This window comes from Drosophila sechellia, chromosome 3R (genome assembly GCF_004382195.2).
Source record: "Drosophila sechellia strain sech25 chromosome 3R, ASM438219v1, whole genome shotgun sequence".
Taxonomy (NCBI): Eukaryota; Metazoa; Arthropoda; class Insecta; order Diptera; family Drosophilidae; genus Drosophila; species Drosophila sechellia.
This window is the reverse complement of record NC_045952.1, coordinates 28,030,140-28,049,595: the sequence shown is the minus strand read 5'-3', so window position 1 is coordinate 28,049,595 and position 19,456 is coordinate 28,030,140. Positions and strand designations below refer to the sequence as shown.

Here is a 19,456-nt window from a genome sequence, read left to right as displayed (position 1 = left end):
GTGGCCCCTTTGACTGATTTAAGAGCGACTAAAGCACTTGTTTATCTTACGGTTTCCCTGGAAGGCAAACACAGACAAACTTTTCTCAAAAAAGGTGTTTTTGTAATGGCTTTAAAGTAACAAAAATGATTTAAACTTAATTAAGTCTTGGTGAGTTTAAACTCTACCCCAAATTTGATAAGAACATAAAGAATTGTCCACATATTCGGTAAATGCATTTAAAATTACTTTGTGTCGCATAAATTGTGCCTTAATTAAGTTAAAGTCTTCTATTCGCCCAGTAACTGGTCAAAGGCTGACAGGCTCCATTGGGCAATCAAACAAGGCCGGGAATCATCAGTAGTGGCGGAATATCCTTTCGGGAAAAGGCGAGTCCAACTGACGAATGTCGTGCACAGCCATCGGCAGTGGGTAATTGGGAGCCAAAGTGGCACAGAGACTGGCAAAAAAGCAGCAAATTGTGCCATCCTCCATCTATCTGTATCTGTATCTGCGCCTGAGTCTGAATCTGTAGCTGTATCTGTAAGTTTGCTGCTCGAACTCCCATTGAGTGTGGATGGGATCGCGGGCGAAAAGTGGATGGAATGGAATGCCACTGAAACGGAAGCCGCGATTAAATACAAATAAGGCATTAAGTGCAAAGGCGCTGAGGCGCATAATACAAATTGCGTCGATTGGGGAGCGACGGGGAATTCCCGATGATTGGATGGGTGGCCACTTGCCAGGCCCCCGCCACCCAACACCAGCTATGGGTGGCTGGAAGTTTGTCTGGGTGCTCCTGATTGCCATGTCGCTGCCACTTTAATTCAGAGACAGTCGCGCTGAGAAATGAAGGCAGAAACTATGTCTGTCGACAGCGGGAAAACTCGATGGTGAGTTAAGTGATTTAGGAATGTATATTCAATAAGTAATGCCAGTTAATGTTACAATTCAAATCAGATATTTCTTAGAACGCGCTTAGAAAAACCAATAATGGCAAGGCTCATTAAATTCATGTATTATGCTATTCCTCGGCCTTTAAAATGTAATCTAATAGTCAGTCAGTATTTCATTAGTTGCCACTCAAGCAAACTCAACTCCTTGGAGAGAGCGTGTCCTAGCCAGCTTTTTGTTGCCAATCTCTATACATTTTAGCCATGGCCCGCCAATTTATGCTCGGCAATTGCCCAGCCCCTAAGTAGGCAACGCTCTTCGCTCCATCCGCTGCTATGCAAACTGCCTGCAGTAAAGGACACGAATTGGAATTGGAAGAACAGGACACGGAGGATACGAAGGATACGGCGGAGTGGGGAGGATGGGACAGACAAAGGACATTACATTGCGGCTGGACGCGCTTCGTGGGGCAAGTATACCAACAAATATATATGTGTAATGAAAACAGGAGAACTGGCAATTGAAAGTGGTCTGCTTAGTGGAAGAAGAAACCGCACTGGGCTTTAAAAGTTGATGGCGGGTGACGGGTGCGTACTCGAGATTCTGGCGGGGAGTGGGATCAGCTACAAGGCCGAGTCACCGGGTGCAAGTATGCCAATTTATATTTAGCCTCTCATCGGTGGCCCTTTACCCGCAGACGAGCGTCCTCATTCACTGTGATGTTGGGCTCCTTCTATTTTTTCTCGCTTTTTTTCTTCCAGCTCGGCCAGCTGCACAATTTTGCGGTTCATTTAATATTTTTTCGTGTTGTTTACCTGGCCGCTTGGCCAATTCTGTGTGGGCCAGGTCGAGTGGCGGCCAGCGGCCAATGGCATTGGCATCGGCATTAGTATAAGTCATAGTATTGGTATTAGCCCTGCCATTAGCCTGCTCCGCCGCGGGCTCTTTGAAGCTAACGAGCTGCCATGGCAATTAGGGCGGGAGTCTGCACCGCCGGCGGCAGGAGAGCTCCTGGTTTTCCATTTATATTTTATTGCCAAGGACTGTGAGCTGCCAGAAAAAGTTGCGCCAAGTCATCACAATATGAATAAGTCAACGTTCGGTGTGCACCGAGTTCGATTTGCAGGAGCAGGAGACTCGCAGCACTGAGAAAAAGTGGCCAGTACTTCAAAGGGAGTCTAGGAACACCCCATACACTCGCAATCAATCTGAAAACCCTCAAGGCACCCCCGTTTCGCGCAGTGCATCCGAGCGAGTGAGTGGGCATTTGTAGTGGTAGGTGTCAAGCACCTGAGCGCCGCTGAACTCAACTCGAATCAACTCGGCGCCCTGTCAATAATGTGTATGCATTCAGTTTGTGTGTGGAATCAACAGGGCGTGCAGTTCCAATTAAATCCAAGCATTCGCATTCAATTACTGAAAAGGCGACAAATGCACACACCTCCAATAGAATTTTTTTGCAGTTCGAGATGAGAGCAGGAAATCCACATTCAGGCAAAGTTTTTCCATCAAAGCTGAACAGAAATGTTCCGGGAATGGCCGGAAGTTTACAGGCGTATCGAGGGAAATATGAACTAAATGCTGAGAAATTCTTAATTTTTAAAGTAATCCTACATTTTTAACTCCAGTTCTACTCCAGTTGATGGACACTCGAGTTGAATTGATTAAAACTGACAGCCGTGTAGCAGAGTGTAGCGTAGAATCGAACTAAATCTGAAGGATGGCGATGGGATGTGCCGCATTTTTTATGCCATTGTTGTTTGGATGCCAAACTAGTTCCATATGCGGATGTTTTTCATTTAGGGCAGGCGGAAAAATAACCGTAGGGGTGGCTGTCGGCAGCGGAAAATCCAGTTTACATGTCGAGTGGAAAAAGGGAGCAACAAAAAGAAGGACCCTAACTGATTTTCCGCTACCAATTCAAAGTATGGCATTTGAAAAATATTTTCAGACTCGATTTTCAATTGAAAGGGTTCCGCTCTTTAATTTATTTCAAATTCAATCTTCTTAGGTATGTACTGGCACAGAAAGCACAGCTCGGTCCTCTCTGTGCCCAGCAACTCGATGCCGTGTATGTAGTTCTTTTGCAAAAAGTCCTTGGCAAAAGATCCTTGAAGGCAGCCCCTAATGCATTGGCATCCAAATACATCGCACGCCGCCTTGCCACAATAGCTTCCCACGAGAGCCTCTCCATTGGGGCAAATGGTGATCTTGCAGCCAGTGCCATTGCTCTTTGCACCCACTATTCCACTGACTCCGCCACGGATCTTGAAGTGCAGCGTTGCCGCAGAAGTGCAGCAAGTCGAAGAGGCGAAGTTAATGCATGCCAGCCAGAAAATCGCGATTGTAAGCTGCTTCATGGCGAGAGATCCACGGGAATCTGAATTATCTTCTCCAGCTGCATGCTACTTATGGGAAGTTAAAAATGTGCTTATTTGCTGGGAACTGTGTACTTTCCCCAGGTGAAAGAGGTCAGTTCGCTCGAGTATGTAAATTACAACTCTTTTTTGTTTGCCCTTTCGATTAGCAAATCCAATTGATTCAATATGCATCAATTGAGAAGAGAAGTGACAGAATTCGGTTGTGTATTGAAACGAGTGCATGGTATTCCCACAGCTTCATATTAAATAAAACTACCCTGATGTCAGTACCTGCTACCCTCTGTTTTCCTGCTAAAAATACCTTCGGGTGATTCGGTTTGCTAGAATTGGAGCTGACTTGGCCACGGATTGGATTAGTCTGGAGCACAAAGTTGCGCTGGCAGGCGCGTATAAAAGTGGAGCACACACTCACGGCCACACACGCAGGAACATAAAATGTGGGCACTGATTACATTTGCATATTACGTATACGACCGGGATATCGATGCAAGCGGCTAACCCTTTCCCTCTCCGTTTTCCAGAGCAGCGAGGAGGAGTGTGTTTACGCAAGGAATTTAATTTCCAACTTTGGCTTTGGCCAGGCGGTGCCCGAGAAAAGTTCGTGTCGTGTAAACTTCGTCCTGCCGGTGGGCCACTGATCTAATAAAAGGAACTCGACCGGGCGCCATGTGTGTGACACTTGTGGAGCAGCCCGGCCAGGCCAACGGGATTATGCAGCTCCGTAGCGAACTTTAAATTATGTAATTCAACACGTTGCAGGGGGAGGGGGGTGGTGGCGTCGATGGTGGAGGTGAAAGGATCGCAAGGAGCAACATGCAACATGCAACGAATAAGCGGCAGACGCACACGAGCACGTAATATATACACAGCGAGAAGTCTGAGATGAACTCTGAGATATATATTTATAATACATTAAATTTGAGAGATTGATATATAACATATATATCATTATATACATACATTTATAATATATGCATTTATTTGGAAGTGATAACCATTTTTATCAGTGCCCGCATAAATTGTGGCCCTGTTGCAGAGCCAGCGTTCGCCTTGTCGATGGATGAGTATGCCCCACCTGGGATCCACGAATTTCAATTAACGTGCCAACACGAACGAGTTGCTCCCCGTGGCGTCCACCAGCCAATTCTCAACCACCACCACCTGCTTGATGGTACGCAATAAATTCGGCAAAAAAAAAAAAGAAAAGCAAGTCGGGCAGGTAAATCCACCCACGGGGTGGAGCTGGGGAGTCTCGAAATAGCCTACTTATCGCAGAATTTTGTAATCCCCTGCAACATATATGTTTCCCATTTCTGTAGCACTTCGCACTCACATCCTCATTGCACTTTTGAGTTTATTTTAATCTCTCGAGCGATTAAAACGTGACAGAGCGATTTCATTCAGCCCGGCCACGCCCACTGGCACGGGGATATGCCCACTGAAAAATGGGCGAGATTTATACGTATTTTTGGCTGCTGTTTGGGAAAAGCGCTTCTGCTGAAAGCGATTTTATCTAAATTGCAATGCGAACGAAAATCATTTATAAGAGTTGAATAAAAAGCAAACAAAGGAGAAATCGTGGCAACGATATGATTGGATTTTCAGCGAAATTCCAAATGCTTTAAATTAATCGCGGATAAACGTTTTGCACAGGATATTTAGTTGAGCACATTATTGGAATAGTATTAATCAATATGATTTGACCGCACCTTAATCGCCACAAGGGCGCCATAGATTCCATTTCGATTAGCCGCATATTAAAACAATATTCAGAGTCCTTCCAAAAATTAGCTTTTCGAATGGCCCGTGATTGCAGATAAAAACCTTAATAAAATCCAAACGCAAGCCTCGTTGGGTGAACGAACTGAATGTCCTGCGGCAGGATCTGCGTGCCGAGGTGTTGCATGTGCCTCGGCATACATAAAAGGCAAACGTGCGGGTGCTAAGCAAACACACACACACACACACGAACGGGGAAAGGACATTCACACACGCACAAACAGGATGGCAAGGAAAGTCAGGCAGCTAAGCTTATTTTACAAACGCCAAAGGCTGACTTGAAAGTGAGCTTAATAGGCGACGTGAGAGGAACTTTGTGCGCCAGGAACGAGCGGTTGAATGACTTACTCCGCCACCTCACCCCGTTGTCCTTTGAGCCCCTCGACCGCCAAGCTGGCTGCGTGGGCGGGCCATATCATTGGATTAGGGCGATTATCTTCCTCAAATATCATTTTGCACGAATGCCAACAATGTCTAAATTTGCCGCGATTATATTTAAGGTGCCCTGTGACGGTGGGCGCTGATTTTGGCCGGGGGTATGGGGGCGTGGCCCTTCTGCAGACCGCACACAAATTTTGCAGGTGTGCGGTTGCGTGCGCTTTTGTGGTTGCCAAAGGACCGTCGAGCTAACCGAGCACCACCCACACTCGCGCCCAATTACACACAGAGAAAAGAAGGTGTAACTATTGAGTAAGTACACTTAATTGGATACGAAGATACCTAAATCCTGAAGCTTGCCAGAGTAAACAGTGGGAGCTTGCATCCGTGACTTCAGCTATTTTCCCAACTTTAAAGATCCGTATTCAGTTGCTGTGTGGAAAATATGAGCTCAGCTAGCTCCACGTTGCTGGCTATTTACTTTTATGGCTTGTTTGCCAGCTCGTGAAAAGTTTCGGGCCGCACGCCCAAGTGACCCATTAAACGAATTGAAAATGAACAACAGCTCGTCGAGAACTACAGAAACTCCTTAAACCCTGTGATAGGGCTTCTCCGCAACTCGGCAACTCGGCTTTGTACCACGGCGCGTATGTGTAATAAATGTTGATTGAGTTGCACTCTGCATTGCAGGGCACGGGCGATGTGAAGTCACATCAGATCGAGATTGCTGGGCGAAAGTTGTGGTCATTGCGGTCGAGCGGATTTCATTGAATCCACCGCCATGCTGGAACTCACAAAAATCCCAATATGCCATGGCAATGAAGGAACTTTGCCAGCCAGAAACCAGAAAACTTTACCCATAAGCACACAAGTATGGCGAAACACGACCAACCAAATGCACAAAGCACAGGAACAAGCAAACAAACAAACAAAAAACGAAATCACAAACTCGTGCCAAACAACTGGCATACGGAATAACAAAAACGTTTGGCATTTGCCACTTGTGGCCCTCGTGGCGGCAACGTGGCGTATACGCAATATGCAATTAACTCGACCATTTCCTTTCGGTTATGTTCCACTCTCGTCGCTGGCACAGGTGCAAATTGAAAATATGTTGCCAATTGATGTTAATTAAATTCATATTTGTGCACTTTGAGTGCCAAAAGTGCTTCGTTTCCTTGAGCCATAATAATTTGCCCGAATTTATTGCGCCAGTTGCCCTGTTTTGATAAATTGCGTCAATGATTTCGCAAATATATATTCATGAATTGCCAACAGTGACTTAGTTAAGATCTTCAGTGGTGAACCTATTGCATTTCTTAGCAGGATTTTACCTTATACTTTCATAATAAAACTTTACAAAACGAAAAGATTTCTGAGTGTTGGGAGGATGCAGCATGCATGAGTGGATGCGACTTACATAAGCAGCTTTAAAAGTCATTTGCACACACGGAATGAGCCATCCGAGCGACAACCAACAACCATTTTGGCCAATGTTCCTTGTTTGCATAAATTTCACGCACATTTCCCATTGCATACTATTTGGGGCAAATGAATTTTGCATAGATGGCCCGCCATTCCACTGTGCGGCTGCACCAACACACCACTATGTATGTGTGCATATCTGGCTGCATTAATGGATTCCATTTTATAATTTACAACGATAACATTTTGAATACATAATAGTAGGGACTGGCAACACAATCGTATAATTAAAAGTGCTCACCTTTGGGCCATGCGAATGTGGGCAATTGATTTCGCTGCTCTAGAAAGGAATAAAATATGAGATTCCATTGCCCTGCAAGTGAGAGATAAACAAAGTATTAATTAGTTTTAGGTAAAATGAAACTGAATATAGCATTTATGAGTGTCCTACAATCCTAAGTTTTCTCTCTGCGATGCAAGCAAACTTGTTGAATGCCTAGAGCTAAGACATGGCTTACTGCACTTTAATACGCTGTTTTGGCCCGAAAAGGGAGCTTCTGCCGGTGCTGACCCTGATTTATGGTGCGTATACTTGATGCGGCCGCTTAACCGCACAGAGTGCCTGCCTGCCGAACTTCCTGCTGCCGCTTAATAAAGCCCACAATAAAACTTCAAAACATGAGCACACACACACACCCACACAGACACACGGGAAGGATGGCCAACCTGCAGAGAGGGCCATTATTAAATTTATAACATTTCGATGCGTCTGCATTTCAATTGGGAAGTAAACGGTTTAAGGTTTCCAGCCTGCACACAATTTGGCCATAAACTTTAGTCGGCTGCCTGGCTGCCGGGCAACTCGGATTTTGATATATTCAAACCTTTGGGATGGCCAGGCTGTTGTGTGTTTCAGGCCAAGCACAATTTCATTTATCAAAGTCGTAAACTTTTCAGTGGCCAGGCCGCAGAATACGTCATAAATGGGGATTCGCAAAGGATCAGGTTTGCAGGTTGACTCAAAAATGGCGCCTAAGACAACTAGCTCTCTTAAAGTTTATAAAGTTAGTTTAGTTAGTTAAAAAGGGTGTTTAAATATCCTTAAAGTTGTATCCTTTTATATATTAATTTATTTTGAACACGACAAATGCAGAAGAGTACTCCATTATTCCATTGATTTCTCTCGTTCTTCCATCAATTTCGAATTAAAAGCAGAGGAAATGGCTGAGTTGTCCATTTGTTTTGCTGATCAAAGGACATCCACCGGATGCGAGAGCAACGTAAACAAATATGCATAAAAATCTATACCATTTAACTGCCACTCAGATGACGCTGGCTGCGCTGTGAAATCTGTGAAAATGATTTTAGTGCCGCATGGCACGGCAATTCGATTACCAACCGTTTGATGTCCTGCCAGCCATTCAGTCCCCTCTCCAATTAGAGAGCCACTAACGACTCCTTTTAGCTGAAAGCCTGAAAACCGGCCACACACGTCAACAAAAAAACAAATACCAAACAACCGCGGGCAGGACAAACCGAAGGGAGAGGAAAAATCGAATTCAATGTCGCTTAGTCAAACACAAACCGAGAATCTGTTTATAAATCGCTCATCCTTCTAATTCGACTGGTCTATCGGCTTAGCAAATGTGGTATCCACAAGTTTTTGTGCCACTCAAGCAGTATTTGGCCCAAATGGTTAACAAGGAACCCGGCTCTCAAACTGTCGAACAAACGGCCATAAAATGCGGCAATAAAATCGGTTTTTGCTCCTTTTGTTGGGGGCAAAGGTAAGGATCGTATGTGTGTCTATAATTTATGCAAGCCGGCATTTTCATGGCTAACAACACACAGAGTGATTCCGAGTGAGGCCGCCTGCCGGAAATCAACAAAAATTTATTGAGCATAAATTCAAATCCGACCGCTGCTCTTCGCCTGCCCCCGACTGTTGCTTTGTTTATGAAAGCGTTTTATGGGCTTTTAAATTGATTTTATTTCCATTCGTACTGCCATTTACTCGTCTCTGATTTCCTCAAAGCTTCCGCTTGCCACGAGTCCTGTGGCATCCCAATTACCCAATGTGCCTCCAAATGAAGAGATGAATATTCTGGAGCGGAACGCAGCTGTTGCTTTTGCTCAACGCCCCATCCGATTATTTCCAGAGGATGGCAGTGGTGACTGGACCTCCTCCCAGTTGCCCCGGCTCCATTTCCATTTCCATCTCAACATCCTCGTCATGTTGTCACTGCTCCCATGTTCGCCACTCAATGGACATTCAATGAAATGTTTTATTATTGACAAGACACACAGACTCTGGCCATCTTATCGCACTTTTTCCACCCACACAACTTTTTTGCGCGATTTTCCAACACACTCAGGAAAAAACCGGAGAATGTCAAGTTTACCAAATATCCTAAATCTATGACATATTAAGTTAAGTAACGTCAGGAGAGGTGTTGGGTTTTTCTCAGTGCTCCGAAGATTTCCTCGCACTTTTCCCTGTCCACTTAACTTGGCGCCTGTCGCTTTCAGTTCTCCTGCTGCTGTGCACTGAAATTGGGTGCGATAATATCTAATCATTACTTATCATTTTGGGCCACGCAGAGGTGGAGCTGTGTCCTCCACCCACGTACCCGGTAGTTACTCCACTTGGTCTTTTGTGGGCCGGCTACGGCGCCTGCTTCCTTGGGTGTCCAACTCGCTTCTCTGGGAATGTCGTCCTGTGTTCGTCTCACAATCCCGTTCAGTGCCTTTCCCTAACCCGAGGCACCGATTACTGAACAAATTAAATTAGTGAAAATGCCGAAACGAGCCAGGTGAAGCAATCTAATTGCAGGGTGGCCAGGGATTTGCGGATGGGTGCGTGTCCGCCCACGTGGGACATATGGTAAATCTGCTAAAAATGCGACCAGGTGTCGGCAGCCAATTGGCCTCTGGGGTCCTTGGCTTCCGTTTCCCATCTTGAACAAGCTAATTAGGTTTAATGGCCAGAGACCATTTAGCCGGTCGCTCCTGTCAAATGCCAAAGGGGTTCCCCGAAGGACAATCGGAGGTCAAGGGTTAGTGAGGGTTCACACAGTAGTTGCTGTCTGGCAAAGTTAATTAGTCATGTGCTTTTCGTCATTAAAATTGACATGACCAAGAAAGACGAGAGGTTCGACCATAAATCAATAATGCAATTACTGAGTATTAAAATGCGTGACTATTGCATTTTGTAGGGTGCTTATAAAGATTAGGCAGAATCTTATATCGAAAGATCAAGCTAATAAAGTGCAGATGTATACAATTTTAAATTTTAAAATATAATTTACAAGCCCATTATTTACACAAGTAGTGAGTAGCAATTTACATACAAAATAGGGTTTTATGAATGGCTGAGTAGGAAAACTGGCTAGTAAAAGCTTTTGTTAGAAAAGCTTTGAAAGAACTGAAATTCTGCTCCTTTCAAATGGGAACCAACGCAACCAAGAGGGAGTACAGAGTCACATTCCTGCATAGAATCCGAATACATTACCCTACATCCTTGAACCGCCCAAGTCCTCGACACAGACCGAGCACAAGGAAGCCAAGGTGAATCGATCAAACAATACTTTTGGCATGGCAGCCAGTCCAATCAACAAAGGCTCAATTAAAGCAGGTCAGCAAACTGACATCCAGCGGAATGCGCCGTGCTGGAGTTCTTTAGTTGCCAGAGTCACAACCTCAGAATGAGTGCCACCAAGATCTTCCTCCGCTACTATCCGCCAGGTGAGAAGGATCATTAAACAAAGTGCTAGGTAGCGACTGACTATCTTCGCTTTTTCCAGGACTGGCTATTAACTATAGAAACACGAAGGGCAATGAACGGCTGCGTCACTTCGATCTACTTGACCTAGATTCAAAGTAAGTAAATCCAGCACGGATGCAATTTATGCAAGTACTTCTTTCGTGCAGAACCAACATTGAGCCTCTGGCAGACAGGATCCTACTGCAAACCTTGGCCGAAGCGGAGGAAGGGCCATCATCCGCGGATTTGGAGAAGACCCCTCCACCTCGTCCTGTTAGCGGAAGTGTCGCCAGGTCACAGAACGCCTTTGGTGCTCTGAAACAGGCTCTTGAAAAGCTGCAGAAGAAACTCCGAGAACCTGTGAAGAAGAAGTTCTACCTGCACAAGTGCCACAACTCTCACATCCTGCCTCTGACCAACGTATCCTTCGATCGGAGTGGCGAACGCTGCCTCACCGGCAGCTATGATCGCACCTGCCATGTGATCAACACCCAGACGGCTCAGGTGGAGCACATCCTCAGTGGCCATGACAACGTAGTCTTCTCGGTGGGATTCAATTTTCCCCATTGGTTAGTTCATCTACACACGGATGGATCTGGAAATTACCTGACAACTTTTTCAATTCTTTTCAGCGACAAGATAGTGACTGGATCCTTTGATGGCACTGCAAAAGTTTGGTCCGCCACCAGTGGCCAGTCTCTGTGCACCTTCTATGGACACAACGCAGAACTGGTGGCCGCTGAGTTTCATCCGGTGGATGGAAAATCCATTGCCACTGCTTCCCTGGACGGATCAGCCAGGATCTACGATGTGGAAACTTCGCATGAGCTCCAGCAACTGACCCATCACGGAGCCGAAGTGATTGCCGCCCGCTTTAATCGCGATGGTCACATGCTGCTCACCGGCTCATTCGATCACACAGCAGCTATTTGGGATGTGAGGAGCAAGAGGTGGGTGGAGATCTGAGTTCAAAAAGATCACTATTCTAAGTTTTCCCTTGTAGTCTAGGGCATCAGTTGCGAGGCCATAGCGCTGAGTTGTCAAACTGCGTGTGGAATTTCAGTGGATCTCTAATTGCTACTGGCTCCCTGGACAACACCGCGCGGATCTGGGACATTCGAAAGCTGGACCAGGAACTTTATCTGGCTGCCAGGCACAGTGATGAAGTGCTCGATGTCAGCTTCGATGCAGCGGGCCGACTTTTGGCCACCTGCAGCAGCGACTGCACGGCCAGGGTCTGGAGGCTGGAAGGATCCTCAGAGTTGGAGATGCTCTCACTAATGGCAGGACACTCGGATGAGGTGTCCAAGGTGTGCTTCAGTCCCAGTGGCTGCATGCTGCTCACAGCTTCAGCAGACAACACGGCTCGCCTGTGGCTCACGGAATCCGGACAGTGCTCCCAAGTGCTGGCTGGGCATGAGGGAGAGGTGTTCAGCTGCGCCTACAGCTACGCAGGAGACGCCATCCTGACCGCCTCCAAGGATAACACTTGTCGCTTCTGGAGATGATACGACTGGTACACTGTGCAGCTGAACGATGGGTCCATTGACTAATTAAAAGCTTCGGAGTGTGTGTTTTTTTTTTATCAACATTTACTACAAACTCGAGCGTAATTTTGCTTTTCTCTCTTAAGATTTTCTTCATCAACTCGTTTCTTATAAATTAATAGTTCTTAGTTTTCATTCTCGTTTCTTTAAGATCGGACATTATTGTGGACTTCTTTTGTTTTGCTTCTCTTACTTAAGGTTTAGGTATTACTTTTTCGTTTCCGTACATAGATAGTTACAGGTTGTGTTTGCTAGTTTGGTTTCCTTTTACCATTTTTTTCTGGTTTTCTTTAACATTTTTTACTTTACATTATTAAGTTTCGCTGCTTCTGGCTTGGCGACACATCTTCTCGTACACATATAAAAAAGGTGAACAAAAGGTGTTTTAGGTAACAAACGTTTTACAACTTACAAAGGTCCGTTTTCGGTTCGGAATCAATAGTTAATACATGGTTTTTAAATGAAAATATAAAGTTCTTTTACACAAAAATTTGAGCGAGACTCTCGCGGTTCTTAACTGTCCTCCGTTCTCAATAACATTTTCCATTAGTTTTTCTCGGCGCTTTTCCTACTGCTGATAGCTGATTGATGAGGAGGAGTGACGGAACGAAAGGGCACACAGAGGGTTTACAACGTTCACATAGATGGATGGGTCCTTCAGAGGGATCCGATCGGAGTAATCTGTTCGGTGTGGTCCTGGTGCTGGCTTTGAGCCATCCTCGTGATTTCGTCCGATTCCGAGTCTCTGAGGTCTGCTCAGGTACGCTCTGTTCTAGATCTCTCCTATATCTTAAAGTTGTGTGGGCGTGGCTGTTCGTATTGTTGTGTTTAGGACTGCGTCGTACAAACTATAAATGTATCGTTACTCTTATTATTATCATTATTAGTAGGTTTTTCTTTTGTGTTTATCAAAGTAGAAAACTGTTTGGTGTGTGTTCTTGTATGTTTTTGCTTCGTTCAAGTTGTGTGGCTCTGCTTCTGTTCTTTTCTGTTCTGATCTGATTGGTGGCTGCATTTGCTTAACTGGTTTTGTTTCGTGTTTCGACTGCAACCTAATGCGTTGGACTCTGCAAGAATAACAAATATCTGGATTATTGACCGTGATGGGCAGCCGATGGGCAGGCAGGCAGGATGCACACTTGCGGCGGAAGCGGAAACGAAAGTGGGTTGATATGGATGAGACATGCAGTGACAGACATGCGGTCCTCCCAAGTCTTGCAACAAAGGAAACAAAACAGAGCGAAACAGAATGGAGGGGAGTCGATGATGATGTTGGGGCTAGACGAGCAACATTATGAATTATCTGCTTACATTTAGAGTATGTGAAGCATAGGGTGTTTATTTATCTTTGTTCTCTTGCTGGTTGGTTGGTTGTTGGTTGGTTGGTTTAAAAATGAACAATTAGCATTACAAAATTCATATATCATCATATGCATACAGCTAGAAAAAAAGAAAGAGAATAGGCAGCCATGATTAGAGGTTACGATTAAGGGGCGAGGGGAACCCAACTAAACATGGCACGATGATAACAGTGGTTAATGGTGACGATCGAATGAACTGCTGTGCTAGCTCTATCATTACCAAATCCGCTGGTGTCGATCTACTGATTGAATCAGAAAAAAACAAGGCAATTTCAAAGGCTACGGCTATAATGGCCAAAAACGGTGCTATGCAGGCGATAAAATATATGTGTTAGCATTGGCGAAAGCGCAGCGAACTGAGTTACAGATTATAGAACAGATTTCGTACTTCACATGGTCGATCCGGAAACTCTTGCTTGAATGTGCGCTCGATAACGTGATATCTGCAAAGGTAAACAAAAAACACCACCAATTAGCAATCGCCGGACGCTATTTACGGGCATGAAACACTCACTTGGACTGCAGACCGCCTCCGGGTGGAAGACCTTCGATGTCGTCTCTGTTCTGCAGACACTTCAGCAGATCCACGTAGTCGGTTACCTTGCTAGACTCTATCTCGTCTGCAACAAAATCAGAGATAAGTCGGTCATTAGTAATGTGCGGTTTACCAAACACTGCGTTACAGCTCGAATGACGTTTATAAATAAATATTAATGTACATAAATGGTCCATACAGAAATACGAATTACACAGTTAAGCTACTTTAAGTAAATGCAATATACAGATACGAACGCTGTCATACAAAATATCAAAAAACGGGTATGTGTGGCCCTCTCAAGCGATTTAAAACAAGGGAAATTACTTGCGCAAGAATTGCTATAAAAAAGCGCAGTCATTAACAAGTTTTGAAGTCTTGGCAATCTCGCAATGATGGTATCAGCATTATTTTTTGGGAAATAAAATACAAAAAAGCCTTAGATACATTTAAGAAAATCCAATTGATCCGATCATAGCAAACTGAAAACTTCCAATACAGGATTTCTGAGCAAAAGCATTGCATAGAACTTTTTTGTTCAATTCAATTTTCCGTTGTGGCTTAGGGATACATGCATTCTCGATTATCTGCTGGATTGTGTGGATCACTTTTTACAATTAACACACAGATAAGAACTTATTGGAGGCGGGTCTGGGTGGGTGTAGGCAAAACAAAATCAAACCAATCAACCGATAAGATAAACGATAACGTAATGACAAAGTGGCTTCGAAAAGTTACTAACTACAAAAGTATAGACGTACCTTATGCTCACTCATCTTAAATTTGAATTGCTTTCTGTTTCTTGTTCTTGCATTGACATTTGGCCCATTCGGCTAATTCGCGCTCTGATTTGGTGGCAATAGTGTATTGGAAATTGGGAATTGTAGAACGAGGCGCGATCAACAACCGTAAAACAACGACACCGAATGGCTAAAATTTTCCTTTGGCCAAATTACTTTAGATAAACGTTAGGCATTAGTTGAAACCTGCTCTCACGAAATCATGAAGAGCTAAGGAATGTTTAGTTTTCGAAATGAACATAATATAAATAAAGCAAAGAAACAAAAGTGTGAATAGAAAATGGAAATAAGCAAATGAAAACCGAAATGATTCCAATAGAACAGCAGACAAACACTTTGGCTTAGATTTTCAAAACTTTCGTTAAGTTATATTTTTGACTGGCATCAATGGTAGTTCATTCATTAATCTCTAAAAGTCGTGTATGTTGGGCTGTGGGTTGTGTGTGTTTTACACTCTTGACTGGATTACCAATTCACCATGACACCCGGGTACAAATATTTCGGGGGAGTTGCTTAGATTGAGTGGAATATGTCTAATCGTTTTGGGTGGAGTAATCGTTTGCCTTCGTTAACAACAAGCACAACAGTTGGTGAGCATAAGGTTTACAATTCGGTTTCGTTAACCTACGTATACATTCTATAACATTCCAACTCCTTTGGCTACTCTACTCTAGGCTAAGTAATTCGTCTGGACACTGGACATTGAGTATTTGCCATCGTCGTCGGCTTATTGCTTAGTCCGAATAATTTCTTAATGGGTTAGCTACTGTGGTGGGCAATGCATGCTCTACGTCTATTCACTAACTGGCTAATTGTAAATCGTACGAATTCGGGCTAAAGTAATTGTCTATATAAACAAGGTCACGTCTGAGGTTCGGCCTGCGGGTATGGGCCGAACTTCACTTTGGTGTCTCGAATACTGAAGTCTCGGATAAACACCACAAGGGTTATTCATTGCTTTAAATACGTAATTCAAGTAATACGACTACAGTTCATCTGAGCGTTTGCTAGTTAATAAGATATATGTTTTCATTGCTTCTCAAAGTTTCGGTCAGCGATTCAGCTTATTTACATTTCTATCTACAACGAATCTTCTCTGAAGACATTCTATTCTCCTATTTGATTTTGCTTAGAACGTAAGATTTAATTCGCTACTTCTACTAGATACATCAATTCCAAGTTTTGTTTTTAGTGTCAATACCTGCGTACGTTAAGTATTGCAATTTCGTTTGATTGATTCGCATCGCGAATCAAATGGGGTATACGTATATGTACGTAAATGTTTATACAAATTGGCTGACGGGTCATTTAACTACTTTGCTCGGGCAGGTTCGTCGATAATTGTTATTATTTAGGTGTATATGTACGACTAAAGCTAAATGGGCTGGATTTCGCATACATGGAACGCTTTTGGCAGTGGCTGTAGTACACACAGGCATGTATAAATAATACTATAACTCAGGCACACACACGGGGCAGACGAACACTGGTCAGCCACACGCACAGCCACCAGATATGACAAACTAACACGCTATACAGGTATTTGCTATGCATTAGTGATAGGATATTGGTCGAACGCCCACACACACCCCATTTACTTATTTATACAGGCAAATATCGGTGAAAGCTCTCTAAAGGAATAAAACTAAATGTACTACGAATATGAGCATGAATGAGCCACATTATGTAGTACACAACATTAATATAGCACTCTTGTAAACAAAAAAAAAACGGACTTGAGCCTTATTGCTGTTGATATGAATTTGTAAATTCGAACTGTTCTAAATAAGTATTATAAATAGACATATAGATTATCAGTGCCTATGATTCATCCAATAGAGCTTCCACTGTACTTGCGGTGGGTGTGCGAGGAGTTCATTCTTGGCATTAGTAATGGCAATGGTTTGGTTTTCGGAAAGGAACTGTTTTGTAAGATTCTAGTTTTGGACAAAGTGGGGCATATACAGCTCTAGAAGCACTTTGGGTTGGGACTGTAGGCCATCGAGGAGCCCATATAAAGTGCTCGTGACGCTCAAGGTACAAAATATACGTATTTCGGTTCAATAGAGACACGAAGACGGAGGAGACCACTACGCCATGGGTCAACAGTTTACGATTAGTTATAAACAGAGTAGACGACTAAGACAACCTCTTGTGATCTTCTCGATTTGCTTCTCCAGACGATGTTCAGCCTCTATCGCCTCCTCGGTGGGCTTCGGGGCTCCGGGGAAGGCAATGATGATGATGCTCATGTTGTCGCGGCTACCCTGTTGTCAAGAAATGAAAGGCATGTGAAAACTTTGACGATATGCATGGTAAACAGGACTCACCTTGTGCAGGCAGGTGTCCACCACCTGGTTGGCGATGCTCACTAGGTTACTGGTCACCCGCATTCGCGAGTGGATGAAGCTGCACACGTCCTCGTTGGTCATCACGTCCCAGATTCCGTCGCAAGCGAGCACCAGGAACTCATCGCTATCCTGGCGGCTCTGACAAAATATCTCCGGTTCTGGCGATACCAACTGCTCGCACTGTCCCTTTTCCTTGACGTTCTTAAAGTCGTAATCCCCAAGGGCTCTCGACACGGCCAGGGTGCCATTTACGCGCTTTATCATAACACTGCCACCGGCATTGTAGATGCGCTCTTTCTCCTCCGGCAGAATGGGTTTGTGATCCTGCGTGGCGAACACCGGAACACCCTGGCGGCACAAAACTGCCCTCGAATCACCACAATTGGCGATGTACACTTGCGTGAGGCCGACAAAGGCGCACACGGCGGTAGTTCCTCCGCATTTCTCCGACTCCCGGGTGAATTCCGGCAGTTCCCGCATAACCTCGTCGATGCGCAGGAAGCCTGTGCGAATGCCCTTCACGTGGTCGCCTCCAATGAACTCCTCGGTGCTGATAATGCTCTCCAGGAGGTGCTTGGCACAGTGCTCCGACACCTTGCATCCGGCATGCCCGTCGAATACGGCAAAGAAGCTCCAGTCCGGCAGGGCATCCCCCAGCCCGGCACGAGCGTAGTAGGCGTCCTCCATCTCCGACCGCCATCCCTGCATCGAGCTGACCCCGAAGAGCAGCTTGTTGCCCTCGCCCTCGTCATTGTGCTTGGCGGTTTTCGGCTTATCCAGGAATCCGCCCATGTTCACTGAACATGCTGTGTGCTGTGTGCCGGGCGGGTGCAATTTCTCCTCCTCTCAGTCACGGCTAGCCGGTGCCCAGGAATCTACGGATCAAGGACACAAGGGTATGCAACCATTAAAAGACTGCCAATCAATATCAACGAGCAAGGCCTTGAACTTGAACTTTCACCAGCGGATGACTAAGCAAAGGTCATGCCAAAAGAGATAGTTTATAGTTTTCCACCCACAAATAATAAACTGAATACTATAAAAATACTCCTGTAAAGTGTATCTGGGTTTTTCTGACACAAACGGATGTGCAAGTCTCGGCTTTTCTGAATCCATTTCATTTCATAGGAATTTCTACGGAAGTTAAGTTGACTCATGGCAGTTTGATTTCAGGTGAACATGAAATAATTATTTGCTATACTCTCTAACTCTCGACCTGTATGAGTCGCAAACGCATATTGACCGTCAGTAGGATACTGGCAGAAAATGTTAAATAGGTATTAACTTTTGATTTGAATATTTGTAGTATGATTTGTAGTATTTCAACCGAGCTGTACTGTTGAGACTGAAGGACTCCAAATATAATATAATATATATAAACCGGCGAAAACATGTCAGCTGGCGCTTCATAAATAATATACATACGTACGTATGTACATACATATGTACAGTGTACATTTGCGGGGCTTCCCCTTGACAAGTTTTGCACTTGTACCACAGAACAATAACTGTAAACCGACTGCAAGGACATGGAAAAAGGCGCAAACACAAAACATGGGGCGGGGCGGGGCTTAAGACCTCGCGGCAGCTGCCCGCCAACGCTTTTCACCGCTATTTCCTCTGTGTCCCGCGCTTTTTTGCATTTCCTTTTGGCACATCGATTTATCAAGGACGCGGCTTCGTCCTTCCGCTCGGCCGACTAAATTTAGCACTCAAAAGTGGGCGTTAAATACATTTTGTGTGGAAAATGTGGGGAAAATTGCGCGCAACAGCATCCATATTCCATTCACAAAAAAAAAAATTGTTTAATGGCCAGCAAGTTGGCAGCACCGTTTTCATCACAAGCGGGGGGTGGTGGAAGTCCGGCATGGCCACCAAAAAATGGTTGGTAATGAAAACGCACTCGCGATTTATGATCTTCGGTGCTGGGAAAACCTTCGCCTCTCGTTATTTTCACCTCGCAAATTTTAAGTTTGATGATCTGCTTCTTCTTCCTCCGCTTGCTGCTCTTCTCTCCGCGTGCGAGTGGTTGTGTGTGTGCAAGTGCGTCGGTGAGCTGCGTGCGTGTGCGTGTCTGCCGTAAGTAAAAGTTTAAGAAGAAAAAACGATCGTTTTCCACTTGATTTTCATCGCCTACTAGAGCTTTCAAGATCAACGAACAAGTCGCGCACTTATTAGCACTTTTGCGCGATCGCGAAATGCACTTTCGAGGCGGAAATGGAGTTTTTTCTAATATTTTGATTAACAAAGTGACTAGTGATGT

At 44.6% G+C, this 19,456-nt stretch overlaps 3 protein-coding genes across 6 annotated transcripts in view; 1 reads left to right on the top strand and 2 right to left on the bottom strand.

Annotated features, from left to right (window-relative positions):
* Nucleotides 1–19,456, bottom strand: part of LOC6621278 (protein phosphatase 1B) — a 27,313-nt gene extending 7,857 nt beyond the window's left edge. Inside the window, exons 1-7 of one of the 4 annotated variants that reach the window (XM_032723714.1) lie at nt 19,331–19,456; nt 19,151–19,267; nt 17,173–18,068; nt 16,992–17,109; nt 14,022–14,127; nt 13,896–13,950; nt 7,162–7,209 (exon numbers count right to left, since the gene is read on the bottom strand). In XM_032723714.1, coding sequence (XP_032579605.1) covers nt 7,177–7,209; nt 13,896–13,950; nt 14,022–14,127; nt 16,992–17,109; nt 17,173–17,985 — 1,125 coding nt within the window. In that variant the 5' untranslated portion in view covers nt 17,986–18,068; nt 19,151–19,267; nt 19,331–19,456 and the 3' untranslated portion in view covers nt 7,162–7,176. Of the gene's footprint in view, nt 1–7,137; nt 7,210–12,171; nt 13,214–13,457; nt 13,587–13,895; nt 13,951–14,021; nt 14,128–16,991; nt 17,110–17,172; nt 18,069–19,150 lie in introns of those variants that run through there. The other 3 variants (XR_004362255.1, XM_032723713.1, XM_032723715.1) reach the window with 3 other exon arrangements.
* Nucleotides 2,856–3,413, bottom strand: LOC6612708 (protein Diedel). Its single transcript, XM_002037175.2, has one exon. It carries the CDS (start codon nt 3,231–3,233, stop codon nt 2,856–2,858), a length of 378 nt encoding a protein of 125 aa, XP_002037211.1. The 5' UTR covers nt 3,234–3,413.
* On the top strand, nt 10,389–12,636 carry LOC6612707 (dynein assembly factor with WDR repeat domains 1). The gene is made up of 4 exons (XM_032723712.1): nt 10,389–10,580; nt 10,640–10,715; nt 10,767–11,549; nt 11,603–12,636. Exons 1-4 carry the CDS (start codon nt 10,541–10,543, stop codon nt 12,105–12,107), a joined length of 1,404 nt encoding a protein of 467 aa, XP_032579603.1. The 5' UTR covers nt 10,389–10,540; the 3' UTR covers nt 12,108–12,636.